Below are 23,448 nucleotides of genomic sequence, written 5' to 3'. Positions count from 1 at the left end.
TGAGCACTGAAGTGAGGATGGCTGAGTGGTGGTTCCCAGGGTCTTCCTTTCCTTTTTCCAGTCACTGAAAATTTGCCTGACTGTCATGAGTCTTCCAAGTATGGTTGAAAATGCCTTGGCAACTACATCATCTGATTCCTTTGGGACCCTGTAATACATCTCACTGAGTCCCATGGATTTGTGCATGTTCAGGTTCCTCAGGTGGTACTGCATCTGATCTTCACTTACAATGAGAGGCACTTTCTTCTGCAGTCCCTGCCTTGAGGTTCAGAGGCATGAAAGATGTGGGAAGGGAGATTACCACTGGAAAATGAGGACAAAAAATTGATTACTTCATCCTTCTGAGAACTAGCGATAACCGATAGAAAGGTGTAATTTGTCACAGGGGTACTGTTTTCTTTGATCTTTCTTTTTCTAGTCAACCTTCCTATAGAAGGATGCTGCCTTATTTGCATCTTGTGCCAAATTCAGTGCCAACTGTGCCTTAGTTTTCTTGATCCCATCCCTATACATCTGGACAGCATCCCTATGCTATTCCTTAGATAATATGTCTCTGATTACACTGCCTGTGCATATCCTTCTTACCCTTTATTTCTAACCAGGAATCCCTTAGCTAGCCATGTTTGTCTCCTGCCTGTCTTTTCAGATCATGGAGGTAAGTGAGCACATTACTTCTTGTCAAGTGTAACTTGGAAATGGTACCAGTACTGATGTGTGTGTGTTCCTGGGACTTAAGGTTAATGAGACACTGACTAGCTTTAAAGGTGTTCTTTAGAGAGATGGAAGGTAGTGCATATGTTATGAGTCAGAGGGAAGGCTTTTTCTTAGGCTATTTTCTCTACCTTGATAGTTTGGGAGTAAGTAGGTAAAACTGCAGTAATACAGTTTGGAAAGGACTTTGAGATCACTTCCAGAAGATGAAGTTTAAAAGGGCGAAGTAAAGCTAGTATTTTGTATTTGTGTATCCAGTTTGAAACCAAGTGTGAAGTTCTCCATCAGCATTTCTGAAGCTTGTGGATGTTTGGCCTAGATAAACTGTAACAGAAATATTGTGATCTTTGACCATGCCTAATATTGGAACAACTAGGTTGATTTTTATTGCCATTCTATTCCCATTGTATTTCTGTCTTTCGGACAAAAATGTTTTCCCCTGGTGCATTTTTAATGGTGCCAGTATGGAGGAGGAAGGGCTAAATATGATGGCTTGTGTGTACATAAGTTCCTCCCACCCTTTATTTTTTTTCCTTCTAATAAAACTTAGTTCTCCCTTTTTGATGTATAGCTGCCAGGAAAGTGTTTGCCATACCTTGTTGGTGAATATGTGAAGGCTGAAACTGCCAAAATTAAAAATGTTTCTTCTTGGTGGGTTTATAATTTGACAGCCAAATGAGGTAGTGTTGGTTAGCTTCACAGTTCAAAGTACCTATGCCAGAAGGCTGTAAGCCAAATGTTTAATTTTAGGGTTCATCCTCCTGTAGCAAGTTGGCAGTAATCTGAAATTATTGGTGGTTGTAGTTCATGCTCTGTGCACTACAGTAACTTTTTATTTGGTGGGAAGAATTTGGCCTTTATTTTCCCTAGTACTGATCTGGTATAGTTGCACTGTAATTAAAGCATTTCAGGTAGTATGTGAAGATCAAAAACTTAGCAGTTACAGTGAGGCTAAAAATGCAAGTCCATACCAATCCATGCTTGTTCTATAGTTAAATTTACAGGACTTGATGTCCATATACAATGTAAAGATTCAATGAAAATATTATCTTCTTTACACTGTACAATATAGATTGTAACAAAGGCAAGAAAAGTCAGATAGTGATATTGCTAGATTAAGAGTCCTGCCTGCAGTAGAGAGAAATAGTACACCCCAATGTCCCCATTATCCAGAGGAAATAAGGCAGCATATCAAAGTATGCTAATGAACAAAGTTTCAGGAGTGAATTTTTGTGCTCACCATCCTTAATGCTTGACTGCTAACTGAAGTCCCTTGTCAAAAACTGTTGCCACATTTCCTTTTCAGGCTACTCAGAAATCATCCTCTAAACCTGGTGTGCAGTATTTGAAATCCAGAATAGGTGCAGTTGGCTAGAATGGCTTGTTCTGTTGTATTTCATTATAAAGGGAATGCTTTTCTCAAATGGGAGATCTACCTTGATGTTTTCACACATCCCTGGTGCATTGGAAAGGAAATTTGGAGAGACACACTGTGTCTAGATCTCAAATATCCTGTGGTTAGAAGAGAATTTGTGTTGGGCTAAAGTGTTATATGGTTTGAACAAGCAGGAGAACATTCAATTAGAAGCTACCTGTGGTTTGCTGGGTATAGAAGTACAGCTGTGTTACACTGACAGGCTAAACATCAAATGTTGAACTTCTTTTGTTGACTTATGTTGATGACAATATTGCTCGCCTGGATATTTTTATGTGATTTTGCACTAAAAATGTGTGGAGAGAACAGAACCAAATAGTCAATAGAAGAAATGTAACAGTAAGATTGCTTTTATGACTTGATTTTGTTTACTTTTATTCATCTGCATTCTAATACAGTCTATTTATGATTGCTGTCTTCTACAAAGATGCATCTATATTGATTTCACAGAGTAGGTCTGTCTCTAGGACTGAATAAGGGAGCTGCCTACAGGACTGTACTCTCTGCTTTTGGAGAGGCTGGAAGGTTTATGATGAAATGGTTTAGTGCTTATAGAGACCAAAAGGATAAATTCATGGTTACAGCAATTGAGTTCCAACAGGTTGGCTTTTCCACACCCACCCCCCCACCCCCCCTGAACTTAGTTTGGCCACTTGAAGTTCATGTTCCATAGACAGTTTTTTTGCAGGCAGTCATCTTAAGCAGTGTTAGTAAGTTCTTTTTTAATGTGTTTGCTAAGGTTTTTAAATGACAAACCTAACACAGAATTTGTATGTTGTAAGTCATGCCAAAACCCTTCATGGTTCGTTAGCATGACTGAATAGGTTAGATACTCTGTATAATCTTGCAGAAGTAGAAGGGAATGACAGACAGGTAGGGCTTGGAAGGGACCTCTCAGGATCATTTAGTCCAGCCTCCTCTGCTAGACCAGGACCATCTAGAGTAAATCACACAGGAACATGTCCAGGGTAAGAAGAGCTCTTGGTTGGGTTGCACAAGACTGAAGAATTAAGAGACTTGAAAATCTGTGCTTCTCTTAACATTGGGCTCAGGCAGCTGTAGATCCTTTCGACATCTCTGCACCTGTTATCTCTCATTTTGCAAAGTTGCTTTTCTTGCACCCTAGCCTGCCTCTGCTTGGTTTCCCTTACTCTTTTAGGTTCCCACTTTTACCCTGATCCCTTTTGGGACAAATGGTTTCCCTCTCCTCTGGAATATTGATTCACTAGCACGCTCCAGAAGAATAGGGACGGGGCATACTGAGTGTGCCTCTTTATCCTTTCTCTACTGCCCACTGTGTTTAAAAAAATTCTGTGAAGAGTCCTGTTCACCACTTCCTGCTGGAGTGTGCCTAGCTGGCTTGTGAGGCTGGATCAGAGTCAAACCTGTCCATGAGTAAGATCTCTAAGGGGGTGGTAGCATGTGTGGCACAGATGGCATCTTCCTAAACATAGGTGCCAGATCTTAACAAGCGTCTGTGAGCACGTGCTAGTTGAATTATTGTTTCCCCCCCCCCACTATTTTGGTGACTCCATCTTGATATAAGAGAAAACCTCAACCCATCACTGAACAAAAAAACAGCAACAAGCAAACTGCTTTCAATAAACTCTTCTTTCAAAAACATGGGACAATTGTACCTTCTTGGCAAAGGATGAAATTATTTGCTTCATTATAGCACCAAACTTATGCAAAAATTAAGCTTAGGGCAAGCATGTAGCATAGCATTCTGTGAGCTGAAATACATGAAATTTGGCAATGTTAAAAGCATTTAAAATCAGAATTGTGTAAGAAAAGAGATTTGAGTAAAAACAATACCACCAGTTAAACAGGTTTTCTCTAAATTAAAATTTTATGAAAAGGCTTCAACTGATTGAGGTGACATATGTCATATAATATTAGTAATTACTTTTGGTCTGGATTTTTTTTTCCCCTGGAGAATCCAGCTATGAAGTGGTTCTGCACCTTTAATTATGATAACTGCAGTTATTTCTTTGTCTTGACTCCTTCAGTTCAATAGACAATTACATGAGCAACCATAAACATCTCCTGGTTTTTATGGTTTGTCTCCTTGACATTGGATCTTTGGTCCTCTGTACGCTGTCCTCTTCCCACTTGTGCAAAGTACATGCATTACCGTTGCTCTGAATTTGTAATGTGTTGTGCTTATTTTGCACAACATTTGGGGGACATGGAGAATTGGGGCCCTATTTGTCAGACCTAATGTTGCTGTGTGCGTTGTTTTCCAATTCTTTCGAAAATGCTGTGATCTTGAGAGGGGGGTGGTCTGAATTGCATTGTTATGTTGTTTCTGATTAAATGTGTTTTCCTTTTTTTGGTGAGCTGGTCTAGGTGATGTACTGTATCAGTGTTTTCCTAGCCATATGGTTGCATATTGCATTCTAAGTATTTTTGTGGTTTTGAATTTTTATGTGTTAATAGGCTTAGGAGGGGAAAGAAATAGCAGTTGAAGTAATAGCCTCTGAATGCCAGAAAGCAGGGTACCAGGTTACACATCTTAGTCTATTTGTTACACTTTTTGAAGGTAAGCTGGTATGCTGTGGTTAAGATTTTGTGCACAAGTGACAAGCCACTAAAAGGATGGAATACTACTGATTTACCAGACGTGGGGGGACTTGAGATATTCAGCAGGAAAAGGAACAGGAGTGGTAACAAAGCGGCAGTGGAGGTAGTAAAGGCAGGAGCAGGCTCCACAGCAGATTTCCCAGTATGAGTCAGTGAATGCACAGCTTCCCAGCTAGCTATCAGGAAGGATCCAAAACGGAGTAGTGCAAGAGATCCAGGGTTCATGTTTATCATGCAAAGTCATGTGATCTTACTATATCTTAACTTGCCAACTTAGCCTTACTCAGAAGAAGATCTTTTGCTGCAGTGCTTAACCGAAAAGGGGAGAGGGGAAAAACAAGGGGAGGGGAGGGTTGGTAAATAAAAAAGAGAGAGAGAGAGGGGGGAAAAAAATCCAGAAGGAAAAATAAAGAAAATCTTGCAATGTGTTTTTATACCTACATCATGCCAAGGAGACACTTAACAGTAAACGATCTGTGTATACCTGAGGTAAGATACTGTTTCTGCTTTCCCTGCACAGTGCTGCTGCAGCACGGAGCTGATCCAAACATTCGGAACACCGATGGGAAATCTGCGCTGGATCTAGCAGACCCTTCAGCAAAAGCTGTACTCACGGGTAAGATGCATACATCTCTCATCAGCGTTCCTTGTGGTTCATTTTTTGATTGTGAGTTCAGCATCATGAGAGCCTTCTGCCTTTGGGGGGTTTTTGTTGTGTAAAAGCATTTTAAAACTGTCCTTTACCACTTCCCATATTTGATGCAACTGCTGTTAATCTTCTGTACTGCTGTAGGTTTGCTTATTCTACGTATGCTAATGCTGTAATTTTCTGGTTTAACATCATCCATCATTCACTGTGTTTCTGTATTGTTTTATGTTTTTCTTAATTGCTACTCAGTATACAGATTGAATAAAAGCCCTTAACCCTTGAAATAAAGGAGAGAAAAAATAAAAGGGTGGAGGAAAAAAATTCAGGTCAGTTGTTTTAAGACCTTCACTGTTCAGCAAGCAAGGGCATTTGTATAACTATAAAAGTACCTGTGATCAGAAAGACAATCTGCTCGTGATTGCAGAGATGAGTAGTTACGTTATGTTTTGCTGCAGATTCACATGCTGCCCTTTCCTTCCTCTTCCTCATTAGCGATTTATGATAGAACTTTCTCACCAATTGATTCCCCCCCCCCGAGAGATATTAGTGTCAAATCATATATTTTATTAAAATACTGTACAGATAAAACTTTACATTTCTATAAACTAATTATTGTAGCATACTGATAATCATTAAAAGTATAATATAGTAGCCTGTCAAATCTGTGTCAAGAAATACATAACCCTCTTTGCTGCTTTTGACATCTAGGAAATAATGTTTAGAGCAAAGTCATCTTGCATTTAAAAATATATACAATTAGATTTATGGAAAGGGAATGAGCAGCTGAGCTTCGTTTGAAGAAATAGCTATTTTTCTTTTCGTTTCCCCCCCTATTCTCTCTCATTTTATTGACAGAGTAATTTATAGGTTATGTACTGTGCAGCACCCATATTCTTTCTTCAGATTATGTTCAAAGCACACCAGCTCCCTTGGCTTTTGTCAGGAACATTTCCTCATCTTTTTTCCAGTCTGCTGACTGCTATACATAATTATATACAGCTCTGCAGTGATCTGAGAGTGCCTTTGGAACATTGCACTTTAAATACATATGATTTAGTTTAATTACTCAGTGTCACATTTGAACACGTTCCTACAGTGTTAACACTAACGTCACTTGTGCTAAGCAAGTTTCTGTTGTTAATGGGTCTGTTTGTACAGTCACCACGGATGGAAAGGGTACCGGAGAGTCGAGGTACCTCAAAGGTGTTAATGGACATTCAGTATTTAATTGTGGAGAACTTGGTATACATACAGTTTAGTGGTTCCAGGCTTGGAGCTGCTCTTCAGGCTGTGCTCAAAGAATCAGGGGATAGAAGATTTAGGAGGGTCTGTGATGCTGACTTCACTTCTGCCCCACTGAGTTCTGTGGGCACTGAAACACCACCTTGTTCTTTAAGCAATGGAGAGGGCAATGGGTAATAGCAAACCAGTGGAGACTGATCAGAAGCATCCCTCTGAGATGCCCTGTGTCCCTAGCCTCACCTCTAATGCCTCATGTATGAGCATCCAGGCTTCTGAAACCAATGGATGCTACCAGGTTGTGTGTATAAACATCATACACAGAGCCACTTCTGCTGCTGTTTAGGTGTTTTAGTGATCATAGAGGTGTAATTTTTGTATATGTTTATTCTTCCTAGCAAGAAAATCAGCTTTTGGTTTTATCAGCTTTGTCCTCAAGGTGGCTCTTGGCTACGCTGGGCTCTTTCTATGCTGTGCTCCAGGCTGTGTAAACAGGGTTTGAATCAGGCTGCAGCTGCTGTGTGATGCACAGTAACTGAAAAAGCTGACGCTGGATGCCATTTAAATAGAAACTTTCTATGAAGAACTTTTTTCTGGATGCTGCCCTGCTTTCTAGTATCTCTGTTAGGGTGCTACTTTCTCAAGTGTTTTCCCATATGCTGTTACCTTCAGGTCTTGCTTCATCCCTCTGGAAGAAGGGGATTTAAGGGATTTATTAGGATCTATCTGGCTCAGGATAATCTTTAGCTACAGCAATGCTTTGCAATTAGGTGCATCAGAACTTAAAGGTATTACTGGATTAAGGATGCGTAGGATGTATTAATTTTCAGTATTTAATGTTCAATGGTGGGATTTTAGAAATGCTCATATTTATAGGTTTTAAAAGTGGGGTGATCCTGAAAGAACAACCTGTAATTGTTACTATATTTGCATCTTTAAATGGCATGCATGTTAAGGTTGTTCTTACGGTATTAATTTCACCTCAAATTAAGCAACAGAAAACTTGCTGGTAATTAGTTAAATCCTTTCAGTTTGACAACAAATTCTGTGTGTCTTTTGGTTTTTTTAAGGGACATTCCTGCTGTATAAAAAGCATTTCTGATGTTCTGGCAGCAAATGCTGAATCCACAATGATTTGTTCTTTTCTGTATTGAGAGTGTAGAATAATGTATAGCGTCTTTTGCTCCTGAATTACAGAAGGGATATATAAGGCAGTAGTTTCTGGGATGACTTCCAGCCATCTTCTTCCAATGTTCTCTTAAAACTTATGTTTTAAAGGATGCATAATGCAGCTGAAGGACTAACCTTTTGATGGGAAGGGACTTATTTTTTAAATGAAAAAAAACACAACACTTTTTTTAAATGAAAGAAAAAAAAAAAGAGTAATGGAGAATGTGACTTTTATTAGTCAGGAAACAGTGATTCTTGGCCCTTCTGCAGGATAAGCAGCATTTGTGTGATTATAACACTTCATAATTGAGAGGGTGGTGGTTTGTTTTGGGTTTTTTTTTGTTTTTTTGGGTTTTTTTTTTTTTTTTTTGGTTTCTTCTTCCTTCCTTAGTGTCCCTTACTGTTCCTGAATCAAGTTGTCAGAAAAAAAGATTGTAATCCTCTTTTTCTCTAGGCTGAAGTCATAATACAGGCTCCAAAAACATATTGCATCTAAAATCCAGGACTGTTACACACATCAGATCAATATCCTAGTTAATTTTATTTTACTTTAATTGCCTTTAGTGTGGCTTCTGAGATGGGGACTCATCTTTGTCACCATACATAGTACTGTGAGGCTTCCATCCAGAACAGGGCCTTTGGGAGATTTTGCATAACAAGTCGTAATTAGTCTTCATTGTTGTCTTTGCTTATTGTCTCTTTAAACATTAATATCCTTTTATATCTTTCCCGTACAGTATATGAAGAGCCAACAATATTGTTAATGATTTATGTAAACGATGTATTTTGATTTTTTTCATACAGTGCTGCTTTTTTGCCACTTACCAATGTTTTATGCTATTTGGAAATGCTACCTCTACATGAATGGTCATTCTTGCACTTGAGCAGTTTCCAAATCTGCTAGCAGGAGCAGGAGGCACTTTGGTTGGATAATACCTTCTTGAATGATCCGTGACACTGTTTTGTAATGTCAGTTTCAAGAATTACTCCCTTGAAAGAGGTTGCAATGACAAAAATTGGTAAGCTGCTTTGAGTTCAAAGGAAGATTTCTTGGGGTAGGAAATAATTTCTTGTTTGTTACTAGAATTGTCTTTTAAAGTTAAGAGGCTCTGATTTTCCTGCTTTCTGTTGGAAATAAGGTCTTTTACAAAGTACTTAAGTCCTGTTGAACATTCCTCCTTTCTGTGTTTTGGATGTCAAGGACAGCTTGATGAGTAGTAAGTACAGCTGGGCTAAGGTTGCCAGAGAGGTTAATGAGGATTCATGCTTCCATGTACTTGTCATGGCAACTTTTTAATTTAAATAGGGATCATAGTCCATTTATTGAAGTATATTTGCACTTTTTTTTTAAAGTGAATTGCTATCTATGCATAATTTGCCTGCAAGAACAGGAAAAATCTGGTATTTTGCTACAGAAGTTTTATTTAACTTTAGAGAATGGAAGATGGATCCTATGTACATCTCATGCCTTTTTAAATTAGCAGGAAGAAAATAAATTAGTTTGGGTTAGTTTTATTTTTACTCTGGCATCTTTGCAGTTTGACTGTCTCAAGTCCCCAAACTTTCTGTGGCTTTCAGCAGTCTGGCCTAGAGAAAAGTGTCCCTGCCAGTGGCAGGGGAGTTGGAACTAGAAGATCTTTTAAGGTCCATTTCAGCCCAAATGTTACTTTGATTTCCTTCTGGGTTAGTAGCATTTCCTTTGAAGGCATTCTGGAATTAGACTAGCACTTCATTTTGGGAGGTGCCATCCTGCTATCCCTTTCCTTTTCTTGATCTAATTCTTACATAGTACCCTCTGAAATCAGATATTGGACAAGATGTAGCCTCTCCCATTATGAAACAGTAAGATAAATATCAGTGCAAAAGGAGAAACATTCTAGTGGTAAGGAGGGCAGCTGCTGCTAGAATGGTTTTGGTTGTCAGTTTCCCTGGGTCATCATCTTGTCTGATGGTGACACAGAGGTCTGCTGCCCTAGAGAAAAGTGCAAGAAATGCAGCAGTTGAGAAATATCCTTGCCCTGCAGAAAGCTTTTACCTTATTTTGTAGAGGCCGTTGGCATACATTGTGAAGCAAAAGGTCTAAAGGGCCTTTTCCAGCACTTGTCTGTGCTTTGAATGTTATGCTTTTGTGATTATTTGTTTATAATTAAGGTAGGCCTGCTCTCATAATTTTTGCCAAGGCCTGCTCAGGAGGAAACAAGCCATCTGCTCTGCTCACTGGTATGGATGTCGTGTGATACTTTTGCAATTGGGAGTCTGTGGTGATGCTTTACATCCAGTTTCTGGATAATTATGAGGCACGTCAGTCTTCCTTTGGGAATGCTGGGGCACTGCTCTTCCAGCCTTTGGAAAATTAAAGGCAAAATGTGCTTGTGGCACAGACTTAATAAGTCATCTACAATTTAGGTGCTACTCATCTAGAAGCTCATAGTCTATGGCTATATAAATCTTGTCTTCCCATTTTAGAGGATATTATAATTGCAGACATCTGCTTAGATTTGTAAATATGTACTTTTTTAAAAAAAAAAAAATCATTTAGTATGTGGTCTGGTTCCTCCTTCGGTGTGCACAGGTTACTTTGCAGGCTACAAGTGCAATGCCTTCCTTTCTCAGTTCTGTTTGAGTCACATTTCCTTGCTTTCACATTGAGAGGAAAGACGAAGAAACAGTCCTGATTTTGTCCTAGATGCCATGCCATACTTTGTGTGTGTTTCTGCTGTATTTCCTTTTCAGGAAGAGCAGTCCTTGTTGTTTTAACTGTCTACACCCAGAATTTCCCTTCGGTGAAAGCAAAGTACTTTGGCACCGCTGGTATCACTGATTCCCTTTCCACTGTCCAGCACTACATCGTCATATCAAGAGAGCATATCTTGCTTTAAGCAGTGTGCTCTGGTGTAACATCCAGTTGACTTCTGTAGTGATACTTTCTTTCTTTTTTTGAAATTCCAGGTTCTATTCAAGTTAAGCTTGTTTTTTATTACCTCTCTGATTGCAGCAGAGATGAATGCTTTATGGGAGCCTGTAAGGGAATTGTGAATTCTTAAGTTTGTTTCCTTCAGCACGGTAGATTATTTAACACAAATTACAGTGGCTTGTAAAGAAGGACTTGTTCAAGGGTTGATATGAGCTGGTATGTAAGTTCTGCCACCTCGATTTCCTATTTCCATGCCTTCATATGCTTGGATTTCTTACTAGTGTGACTTTGTCGGGACGCTCTGTTCTGTCCAGCTTAGCTTTAGGATAATGGAAGCTTATCTTTTCCCCCTGCTCTCTGTTTTAGAGATGAGTGATGTCATCCTCATTTCTTGTTCAAACTTAGTTGTATGTCTCAAAGTCACTGTCTGGCTAGATCAGTTGACTTTTCCTTCTTGTTCCTATCCTCTGTTTAGGCAAGGAGTTAAGGATGCAGTCTGTTGGTTAAATAAGAAGGGGCACTGTGGGATCCAGGATTGGCGCTTTTATGTGTGATTTTGGCTTACACCATTCCCCTTGCCAGGTTTTTCATTCTTCAAGCTTTCTGTTTTACCATGATATCCATGTAGGAATATTTATTAAGAGCCCTCTGAATGGAATCAAACCCTTAACTTGTCAAAGGAACAAATTATCCTTTCAAAGCTTTCACAAAGCATCTAAATAAAGTCTTTCGATTCTCTAATTTTTATCTCTGCTATTGTATAAAATTTTGGATGCTTTGAATGCTTTCAGAAGCCTAAGGTATGCACATTTATTTAGCCTATACTCACATTGAAATTTAACAACGAACTCAAAAGAAGCTTTTCTTAACTAATACTTGTTTTTATTCAAATGGACAGAATAGCAAATAAGATCTCTAAACCTAAGTACAGAGCCTGAAGTGTATTTTCCATGCTGCCCCAGGAAAATAATTACAGAAACGTGTAAGAAGCATTTCTGTTTCTGTAGTGCATCAGAGCATTCATCTTTTTTGTCTCTTTGCTTTGAGTACTGACTTAATCTTATACTTTACTGATTTTGTTTGTTAATTAAGTAGTTTTATTTGTTGTTAAGTATAGGGTTTGGTTTGGGGTTTCTTTGTTGTTGTTGTTTTTTTTGCATAGTCTATATGTACATTTTTTATTGGCAATTTCTGCCAGTCCTGAGCAAATTAGTGTGTTGATCTCCACTACATGTTTCCGTTGTTCATTAATAAGTTTTTTGAATTCTTGTACCAAACCAGTCTTTTCACACTGTGTACTTGCATGTGATAGTAAGCCAGAGGGCAGTGGTAAGAAATGAGTGGGTGGAGCATGTTGTGTGATGTAACTTTCCATTTCGTTACTTTTGTTTTAAGTAGTAGCTATTTCAGTGTAGGTTTTGTATATTATATTTGATTCTAATCTTTAATCTAGTCTGTAAGCATGCATGAAACTATGAAATTTCTAGCTAGCTGGATAATTCCTGCAAACAGTGCTCCTGTTGCTGTTCTCTCCTGTACTGAATGTTCAAGAGCAGTCTTTCATATTTGACTGTTTTTGTGGGGTTTTTTCTGCAAGTGAATTAATGTTTAAATTTTGAAAGAGATGAACCACTGAAAACTGTGAATATGTGGACAAATCATTTATGACTATTTTTTTCCAGACTGAACAGATGAATCTGAAAGAATGTTAATGTTGCATAAGGGAAAATACACTGACTAGGAAGTGGGAGAGGCAGACAATTTTACCTTTTTATGCACTTATTAGGACACAGACTCTGCTTATGAAACTGCTTACTATTCCCTACTGCCTCATTCAGCAGGATGGATGGGAGTGCTCTAGGGAGGAATCAAGACTATGCAGTGAAGTACAGTGTTGTCCATATGGCTTCTGCTTCATTTGCTGCAAGAATTGAAAGCAAGAGTGGTGCAAGATAGGGGGTGGGGTGGGTGAAAATAGGTTGTGTATCTGTTTAAGACAGCTAAATATTTCCTTTGGAAACAAGGGTTTTCTTCTTGATTCTGATCAGCATTTTCATGATTGAATGTGTTACTATAACATGCTGAAGAGCAGTGGTGTTTTGCTATTCCATTTCAACTCTGTTAGCAGCTGAGTAAAGATGTCTTGTATCCTGCTATATAGGATGTAGGTTTGAAGCGGCTTATGTGTTACTTCATTGCTTCCCAGACAAGGAAGCACTGTTAAAAAGGTAGCATGTGACTGAACTTATGAGCTGTTTTCCCATTCTTTCTGCACTTGGTGACCCTGGCTCATGCAGCTGGTTCTCGCAGTGCTCTATGTACTCTGTCCAGTGCTATCCAACTTTTGGTCTCGGTTCCAGGAACTGGGCTTGTCCTTCTTAAGCTTGGCCCCCACTGCCTGCCAGTACGTTCACATGCATGCATATGCACAGCCCTTACAACTCCATCCTTTTCTCTTCCTCTTACTAGGCCTAGCTTTTTGGTGGTTTTCTTTGTTTGGGTTTTTGTAGGGTTTGGTTGTGGTGTTTTTTGGTTCTCCCCTCCTTCTAGCCTAATCATGGGTGTATTCTAAATTCTTCATCCAGAATCCATGATTACTTTGCCTCCTCTGTCCAGCTAGCTTCCTTACCCTACATCCCATTTTCTTCTTCCCCTCACCTATATATTCCCAGACAGTGTCAGGTATTACTTCCATTCTCTTAATGAATGTTGAATAAATGCCCAGATTTCAAGAGAGTGCTATGTAAATACTGTGTTGTTTCAGATTGTTAATTTTTGTGGCTTTCCAACCTCCTTCTTTTATGCTAGCAACTTTTTCTTATTTCATTTCCATGGGAGCTATTTTTTAGTTTGAAGGAGCATACAAACTTTATTTTAAAAGATTTGTTTCTTTCAAAATAACTAACCCAGCCAGGTGCATGTGGCTTGAAAGGTCATACCTAGAATAATCTCAGGAAAGAAGCATAATTCTGATGCCCTACTTGAAAGCCATGACTCAGCTGAGGTCTTCCAGTAAGAAGATTTGACAAACTTGAAAGTATGCATTTAAGGTAGATTTGCTGTGTATGTATACTGAATTTAATAATATCACTGGAAATAAATCCATCAATTATTCTGATTGGCAGAGATATGTTAGTTTTAGGGGAAGGTTTCTTCTAGTTTTTCAAAGTGAAAAAGAGCTGAAAGTCAGTCCTTAAGCTCTTGGTTTGGTCCCTCTGCTACAGAGCACTCTGGGCTGCATTGGAGATTTTCTGTACAGAACTGCTGCATCAGTTCTGTTTTGTTGATGTTTGGTTTGTTCTTGCCAGCTGAAAAGTGCTCACACCTTGTCAAGAAATGGGCACAGGGCCCATCCTGAATTCTCTGCAGCACAGGGCAAGAATAAAACATTAAAAAGTAGTTAATACTTCTGAAATTTAAGGGGATTTGAGCTACATTAATGTCAATGAAAAATAGTTTTAGGGAAATCTTTAGAAAGGAGAAGTTGCTTTTTGCTTCCTTCTTTCCTTTATGAGGCATTAAATGTTAGAAAATTTTGTATAAATCTTTAAAAAAAGATCTTAATCTCCTGCTTGTGTAACTTATTTCTGAAAATCATTGTGTTAGTTCTCAAGTCCCTGTAGCTTTGTTAACCTATGATTTAAGATTGTGATTACTCTTACTTAGTAGGAAATCCATTTTTAACAGTATGTTTGAAGATTCTTTCTTAGAATTTCTTCAATTTGTACTTAATGTTATGGCAATTCTCTGTGGATTTATTTGCAGCTCCTTGAAACTTCCATGTCCTAGATTTTGTCTTGCCCTTCTGCTAATGCTGCCATTCTCTTAGCAGGGTTGGAAGCTCAGCACATGGTTGTCTCAGATGTCCTGTTTCACCCTGGGACGCTTGATCGTAAACTGAATGGGGATGTGCACTGGACTTTGCTTCCAACAGTTCCTCTTTGCTTTCCCATTTATGCAGTAAATGAGGCAGACATCCTGCAGACAAGATTTAATTTGTTGTGCCATCTTGATTCATATACTGAATTCAGAGTCAGGGATCCTGTGAGAGGGGAAGTTTGTTGTGGTCATAGCAGAATGCACATACATGCAAGCTGAGTTCAGTATGCACAGGAAGTTAACCAGGTATTGCAGGGGAATACGGTTTACTTTAAATAGATCTCTGGAGCATCACCTTTTTTGGACTTTGCGCAGCAGTCTTCAGCAATCTGCAGTTTATTCAGATGAGCTTGGATTTTTCATATTGGCCATGATAGGCATTTCTTCTAACTTTGGATGACCGAAGTGCTCTGACACATTCTAAGTCTCTACTCTGAAATGCCTAGACTTGTCAGAGGTTAGAAGGGGTTCTATATTTTGTTCAAATACATGAAATAGTATATGTGAATTCTGTGGAAAGCATGAACACTTCCTTGTAGATGTGATGCAGTTGCTTTAGTGTAATTTTTAAAATCAGATTGACATAGATAAGAAGAATTTTCAGCCTGAAGGGGTCACAGTTGGCAGAATTAAAATGGAAACGAGTCTTCAAATCATAGTTAAGTAACCTTTAGTTTCTTAGCAGCTACCACAATTGCTCCCAGCTCTGTCTATAATTAGTATATTGAAAAAAGTTATTTCTTGGATGCAACTTGGTTTGCTTTCATGTGTTTCTGAGCTTAGGCCACCTACCTTGAAGTCTTTTTGAAATTAATTTCAGGGCATTGTGGGCTTTTATAATTGCAGAAATATGTAATTGAAATGGAGTTGGCCTGACTTGGTGGTTAAGTTGATCTGATTCGGCAGGCTCAGATACCATTTATGTTTCATGTGGCCACAGGTTAGTTCTTTGTTGTGCTGTGCAAAAATTTCCAGAGATGAATAAGGAGATACAAGAATCTTATACTTAGTGTAAGTTACATGATGATACTGACTGGCCTGTATTGACAGCCCTAGTGCCACAGGTCTGATGTGGTGTGTTTTCTGTGGCTTGACATACAAGCCTGGTGTCCAAACATTGTGGCCACCCCCCTGACTTGTTCTGTTGAACAGGCAGTAAATTGAGGAAAAAAGGGAGGGGGAGGAAGGAAACCTAAAGGAAATACCCATAACCTCTTCTTGCAAAGAATAGTTTGGGCCTGAAAGAAACTTGGTGTTTTTTTTTTCCTACAAATATTCCAGAATTCCCCTGCCATGACTGTAACTCCATTTGGAATCTGAATGTGGAGGCTTGGTGCATATATTTCTACTTAAAGAATATAATGCATGTAACATTGAAATAGAACTGCATTGCTTCTATTGTATTTTTCACATGCTATTTAATTCTGGAGAAAGTTTGTTTTATACCGAGGGTGTAGTGCATGGAGAACATTTCCATTCTCATAGATACATGCACATGCATGTTACCAACAAAACTGTGGCAGTTCCCATGTGTTTTGAGCGTTGGTTTTATGTAGAGTTACTGTTGGAAGTGTCAATTTCCATTGATTTACTGTTAATATTTTAATATTTTACAAGTTTCTGAAGAAACTAATTTTCTGCTTACCTAAGTAGCCATCCTGTTAAGCTAAGTGGCTAATGAGTGCTAAGATTCAGAAGTCCTAGGGTTTAGTGTCACAAGCTTGTGTTTGTTTCATCTTTCTCTTTTCTGGGGCGGTGGAAAGCAGTCTCTATTACTATTTTAAAATATTAAATTGCTTATTGTTAAAATTATTGTAAAACAAAAATCATCCTTAACTTACCTTCACTTAGAAGATGGCTTAGCCTAAAACCCAAACAAATGAAAACTATATTTCTGTTCTCCCAGGAGGCTGGAATAAGAAGGGAGAAAAACTCATTCTGTAGTGTTTGTCTTCTTAATTTATCACTGGAAGGCAAACAGATCCTGTGGTGAATAATTCTGATGCATGACCTTGAATTTCATAGAATATGATGCATTTTAGATTTTTTAGGTAGCACTAAAAATACCTTAAATTTATTGAAGTAACTGGACATTTCAGGGTTTTTTATTCTTTGGTGCTGGTATATGGATCTGTGACTGAGGAACATGGAAAATTTAGTTTAAGATAAAAATCAGACAATGTTTTTTGAGACCTTTTGTTTGTTGAAAAATCCAGACTCAACAGAAGATTTATTAGGTTCATTTTCATGCTTTCTAACTACTTGTTGTGATCATTGAATAACAATCAAGTCTGTTTCTGTGTGACGAAATCACTTGTTATACTTCAGTTTTCACTGAGAAGAATAAGTATTAGCATTTAAATTGAAATTTCTAATTTCCTCTTGTGTATGTCCTTAGGGTTCAAACCTGCCAGATGCTGAGCCACTGTAAGCTGGGGTTTGTCCAGATGTTTAAAGGTTGCTTGCTGAAACAGGGCCTCAGTGTTCACTACCTGGAGTAAAGGTGGAGGTCATTCCAATGAAAGTCTCCCTCGGTGCTGTTCTGCTCTGGGGTCCTATGGGTGATTTGAGGGCAATGAAAAGGAAAAAGAAAAGAAAAAGAAAGAAAGAAGAAGAAGAGAAAAAAAGCCTTGTTCCAAGTGATTTGTTTAAATTGTATTTTTTTCCTGCATGCAGTTATTTTAGGAGAAGCATAATATGTAGATACAAAGGAATAATGGAGGTTGAAGCAGTGTTTCCCAGCAGAGTAATAAACAGGTATACCTATTCGTTTGCAATTTCTATTTTTGTTGTCTTTATAGGCAAAAATTCTCTTCAAAAATTTAAGTTAAAATTTCTCAGCTGTAGAGAGCATGTCTTTAATGCACCAAGGTTTCATAACTGTGCTATCCCTGATGGCTATTTATGAAACTTAAGTTCAGATATGGGAAGGCAGGGCATGTCCTTCAAACCTCTTGTGTCTGTGTGAGTCAGTTCTTTTTGTGTGGCTGTCCAACATCCTGGAGACAAGATTTCTGTCTTGGTGCTTTCCATATAAAGGGGGCCTCACAGCTCAAACATCTTTATTTAGTCGTGGGATTAACATGGGATCTCTTTCCTCTTTAGCTTTCTTCCACAGCCACCTACAGTCACTGCACTGCAGTCTTCCACTTTGGGGTTGTGATTCTTCACTGTACCATCATCAGGAACCCCTAATAATTCAAGGGCATACAACAGGCCTTGTTTTTTCTCTATACTGCGTGGAGCACAAGGCAGGCACAGAACAAGATCTCTTTTTTTTCTCTCTAACTGTCCATGTCTCTCTTGGGTCCCCTTTAGCAGAAATGACCACTGTCGCTTTTTCTTCTTAGAGGTCCACAATTCTATTTTTCTTCTTATTGCATGGCTAGAGTTGTTCTTTCTAGATGGTGGACTCCATCTTCATATATAATGTTATCCAAAAGCCACCTAATGAGGCTAATTGCTGCTTTGCTGCTGTTGTTTGCTTTGTACCGCTTTTATGAGGGTAGGGAAGGAAAAGGGGTTTGCTGTGTGCAGTGTCTTGTAGATGCACTGTGTGGAGACTTTCAGTGCCGTAGGAGTTTCCTCTGAAATAAGAATTCATTTGCCATTTGTGCATGACTGTTTATCACATTGTCACAAAGATTCAAAGTTTTTTATATAATGCAGAAAATAATCTTATATTAATAATAATGCCAAACCTCTAGGTAATAATTTTGGAGGTGATTTTTAAATTATGACCTCATTGGGTGGCAAAAAGTCATCTATGCCTTTGAAAATGCCTCAGCTGTGGTCTGTCTTTCTTTCTGATTAAATTTTTCATGAAACTAGCAGTAATGATTCAGCTTCCCATGTCTCACAAGCCTCTTTGATTCTGGTATGCTTTAGATTTTTTTTGAAATTACATTTTTCTTTGTGATTTGTACCTAATTTAGTTGCATTTAATAATATGATTAAGTTTCCCCTGTAGTGCAGTGGGACTGTTCTTATGCTTAAAAGAACTGTATGATTAAGTGCCTTCCTCCACTGGTGAAGGTATAACAGTTTCTAATGTTAGCATAATAGTTAATCTATTGTTGGTCTTGGACCAAGACACAATTTTGAATTGCTACCACATTGTTAATGAAAAAATTCCATGCGTTTGGCAAGCTGTAACATAAATTTAGAACAACTCTTCTGGTGCTTTGGAAATGCAGTGGTAAATCATACTCAATTAGGTTGCCACACTTAGAGAACCAGAATTAAAGAACAGTAGGCCATAAAATGTGAATACATGTGTTCTGTTCTGTGTCTTTTGTAAACAGTAAGTATCAGAAACCTTTGTTTTTCCACAGTGCTTTTTCTACCTCTGTTGCACAAAGGCAGCTACACCTTTAAGAGCAGAAGGATAGTTTTCAGTGGTAGCCTAGAGACTATGTAGCTGAGACTTGTTATGTATATGTTAAAGATGTGATACATAGACGTTGCTGTCATTTCCTTGTAAATGCTTACAGGCCCAAAACTTGGACAAAACAGGACTTACCTCTGTGATTCTCATAGTCTAAGAATTTCTTTTTCATAACAAAAGCAGGCTGTGTCTTCATATTTTATTAGTCTGAAATGTTTTAAGATTAGACTCCCCTCTATGGATAATAAGCTTATTTGCTGCTTTGTTCCAGACTCTACGGGTCCTGCAGCTTTGGGTGATAAAACTGTTTAATAAGAGCCTACTAGGCCATACACGACTCATGTATTTGTAATTGTTCATCTATTAGCCCATTTAAACAGCTGGGGAGATGACTTGTGGCAGCAGAAATTCTGTCATTAGGTCAGCATAGTTTGGTCTTTTGAAAACTGATCACAACACAGAAAGTCACAAAGTTTGTTCTTACTGCCTAGATTAGCAGTAAGAAATGCAGGCAATCTCAGTGGACCAGAATTGCTTTACCAAAGAAAACCAAAACCCACTAACAATTTTCAGCTAGATTAAAAGAGCATGAAATGCTTTCTCTTTTTGGGGGCATGCAAGAGAGTTAATTCTTACCCCCCCAATTTCCCAGGTTTCTGTGCACGTATAGATGTTCCTGGTTTGAGAGGACTGTGGGTTTTTTTAACTGTCTTCATTTAGCACTTCATAAGAAAATTGGTTCTGTTTCCCTAATCTTAGTCATTTGGAAATAGCAATTTGTATAGCTGTGGCTGTGAGATTAAGGATAGCTTGGGTGTGTGGACAATTCTACTTGATCTCATTTCTTCCTTCTTAATTGTCACTTGCCTTTGTTTAACAGAGAAATTAAGCTGACTGAGAACTAGAATGTCTGACATTCATTTGTTAATTTATTATTAATTCTCTTATGCCTACATTAAAGTTAATGGATTTGTGTCCTTTTTGTACTTTACAGTGTCGACATCTGAGATTCAAAAAGTGGTTTGATGTTTTAGAATCACAGAAACTGTTGAGCTGGAAGGGACCTAAATGGAATGCCTAGTCCAGTCCAACTGCTCAGAGTAGAGTCAGCTGGAGCAGATTGCCTAGGACTGTGTCCAGTCAGGTTTTGAAAAGCTCCAAGGATGGAGACTCCACAACCTGTCTGGGCAGCCTAATCTAGTGTTGGATCATCCTTAGAATTTAAAACAAACAAACAAAACCCCCAACCAACAAAAACCAACCAAAAATGGACTAGAAAAGATGTAGTGACAATGAAGTAAGAACAGGTAGTTTTGTCAGTGTCTGAAACCAAGTATTTCTGTTTAATAGTTTCAATGTATTCATGGCTGGACCAGTAGCTGCCAAGTTGGTAGATGTTTATGCTGAGTTCAAACATATGCCTCTAGCTGCCTGCCCATATGCAAGTCTGCCTCAGTTTGAGAAAACTGAGTTTCTGAAAATTTTGTTACAGCTGAAAGTTGTATACTTCATTGCCATAGGAAGTGTTTGCTCAGTTTACTTCCTTAAAGTACCAGTTATACCCCAGAGTATGGTATCAGGTGTGAAACTGATGGGAGATTGAGGAAACCGTACAAGTACACAACAACCAGCTTTCAGTCTTTAGATAGTGTTCATCAAACTTTTGACAGCAGATGATACTGGAACACTTCAGCTCAGCCATGACTTGTTGAAGACCTATTCAAAATAAGCAGCCATTCAATCTAGATAGCATGTATAGATTAAGTAATTTCTAATGAAGTGCTTTGAGCAATAAGACCATTTCCACAGAAGATTTAAAAAACCAACCAACCAAAGACACACAAAAAAACCCAACAACAACAAAAAGTTTGTCTTAGGGATATTCAGTTGAAATGAAGTAATTAACTTGGTTAATTTCATGTGCTGTATAGACTCAAACAGGGTTTTAGTTGCATTTGCTTTGCCTTTCTTTCCAAACATCAGCTAGCAGCTTCTCTCTTGAAACAAACTTATGTTGATTTTTATTATTGGTTTTTTTTCCTGGATTTCACCTCTTCTCAAGGACGGAATTTCATTGCAGATGAAGTTTGATCAGTTGCAGCGTTTAGTTGTACTTATCCAAGACTACTACTATTTATTATCCTTCTGCTCTGGAAAATGTCTAAACTGATGGAGGAAAAGTATATGACTAAAAATGTCTGTGTGGCTATAGCTTTGTTTTAATTAAACCAAACTCAGAGTCTTGGGGAATTGCAGAGGGAGGAGGGAGGACCAGGAAAACTGTAGAAATATCTGAAGGCTGAAAGTCAGGGTGGAACATGCTCAGAAATGTCAGAATTGAGCTGGGCCCAGGTGTCCAGAATTTTTGTCATAGCTGGTAACTAGGACTCCTAATACGCTGGTAGCTCCAGGTCTTAGAGTGGAAAGAATCAAGTCTAGAGTAGAAGTTAGTTGGTGAATGGTAAATTGTAAGATTTGCTCTTACAGCAGGAGTAAGAGGTAGGTTGGGAAGCATCAACTCTAAGTAACCAGGCCACGTAAATACGGTATTGACAAAGGTTGTTGCAATGCTAAGGCTCCTGCCTTTGTCCCAGGCATTTCATTTTCAGGTGGTGATTTCAGCATTTGGAAGGATCACTTTCTTCTTAGTTGTTGCTCCAGCAAGCATGTTGGAGTGCATTAGATTAGGGTGTGGAGTGGATTGTCTGAAGGACATCCATGTAGTGCACTCTGAGACTGCTACAGTATATGCACAAAACTGCAGCAAGTCAGGATGATGAAGACTACTTTGAAAACTCTCTCCAGATCTATTAAAAAAATGCTTATGTAAATACATCAGAGTTCAGAAGTATCAGAGGCAGCTTTGTCAGCTATTCTTGTTACAGCCCTCTAGTTAGACTCTTCCAGGTCACTGAACTAACCCAGACTTTTACAGTAGTAGTAGTAGTTTTTGCAGTGGATTGGTGTTGCCTCTGGCAAAAATGAGAAGTGTTTCTGTATGTGGCCAAAGGTGCTTTCTTCTTACAGGAATAGCTACTTTCTGTCACACTTCTTCTCATTCTGTGGATGCTTGATTTATTGTCCCTAAATATTTTGATCCTATCATGCTACTTTTAATGCTTTTCTATGTTACTGAAGCAACCAAAGCTTTTTAACAAATGGAGGAATGGCAGTGGTATGAATTTGCTGTCATTTGTGTATTGCATAAACAGAAGCATGTGCTGCAGTTTGCAGTACTGTCATTGCTTTTATTCTTCCCGTCTCTGCAGGTGTTTGCTAAGCACTTAGGCAATGAATCTTGCTGTCATTTAGAGTGGTGAAGATTGAGTGATGTCACCAGATCCTGGATATATTCTCCATGTGATGTTGTCATTGCCAAATGTGACTGTATGCTTGCAAGTATCAGCTGTCAGATCAATATAGTTTAAAAGTTTTGCTTCTCAGATATAGTCTTGTGAAAGACTCACCTTGAGTGAAGGTAGAGAGAAGAGCTTTACCTGTAACAATGCATGTATCAGTGGCCAGTGTTTTATGAGCATCCCAAGGTGTCTTTAAGTGTTTTGAATGGATTTTGATGCAAATCACTACACTTAATCTTTTATTTTATTTGTATATGTATGGTGTTGATATTGTGTGAGTTTTGGTACACACCAAGGAAATATTTCTGCACCTTAATTCACCTGCAAGATATTTAATGTTTTTCTCAATACTGAAATAATTCTTGCCTAACCCTTCTTTCCTTGTCCTGGATCAGCTCTCTATTCTGTTTTGTTTCTTTCCTCTGCCCGTCATAGTTCCCTCTAGAATTTTTTTTCTCTCTAGGCACCTTCATAAGTTTTAGGGTACCTAGGTGCACTCAGAATATGTCTAAAACAAGTCCTTACTTTTTTGCCCGTCCTCCTCCAGTGGTCTCTATAGAGGGCTGAAGTACACACTCCTTGAAGTGAAACTGCCAGACAGTGGAGTCTGTATCATGTGGAAGTTGAAATAAGTGCATGTCCTAGCTTATCTTACTTGGAGATTTGTCACTCCATGCACTGCAGAGAGTCCATATTTCCATAATTCAGTACTTGCAGTTGCTTATTGTTGCTGTAGAATGCTGTGTGCTTTAGGTAGACCAATAACTCCAGTGATAGTAGTATTATGCATGTAAACCATTTAGGAAGGAATGTTGACTCTGATAATGGCACTAGGTAGAACAATTGATAATGTGGCTGCAAATCTCTCATCTACTTGGGATTTGTGCTGCTCAGGCAGTCTTGCTGAAAAGGCAAAATGACATGAGTTGAACAGGTTAATGAAGTAGTATGCAGGCTTGGTTTCTGCATTCTAAAAAAAGGTGACAGTAATGCAAAGGGAGGTCTAGAGATATTGCAGGCAGTACTGTCTTCCTTTAGAGCAATGATAATCTGACATTTAATGAAATAGGTACATTTGCAGTGGAGCGTGGCAGCACAGTGCAGGGCAGCAGAGCAGGATTC

The 23,448-nt window shown here is 38.6% G+C and overlaps 1 protein-coding gene across 1 annotated transcript in view; it reads left to right on the top strand.

Annotated features, from left to right (window-relative positions):
• The window catches only part of TNKS (tankyrase), a 123,439-nt gene that overhangs the window by 24,099 nt on the left and 75,892 nt on the right, over positions 1-23,448 (top strand). The window contains exon 3 of the mRNA XM_054165104.1: positions 5,250-5,345. Coding sequence (XP_054021079.1) covers positions 5,250-5,345 — 96 coding nt within the window. The remainder of the gene's footprint in view (positions 1-5,249; positions 5,346-23,448) is intronic.

This window comes from Dryobates pubescens, chromosome 1 (assembly GCF_014839835.1).
Source record: "Dryobates pubescens isolate bDryPub1 chromosome 1, bDryPub1.pri, whole genome shotgun sequence".
Classification (NCBI taxonomy): Eukaryota; Metazoa; Chordata; class Aves; order Piciformes; family Picidae; genus Dryobates; species Dryobates pubescens.
This window is presented reverse-complemented; position numbering and strand designations above follow the sequence as displayed.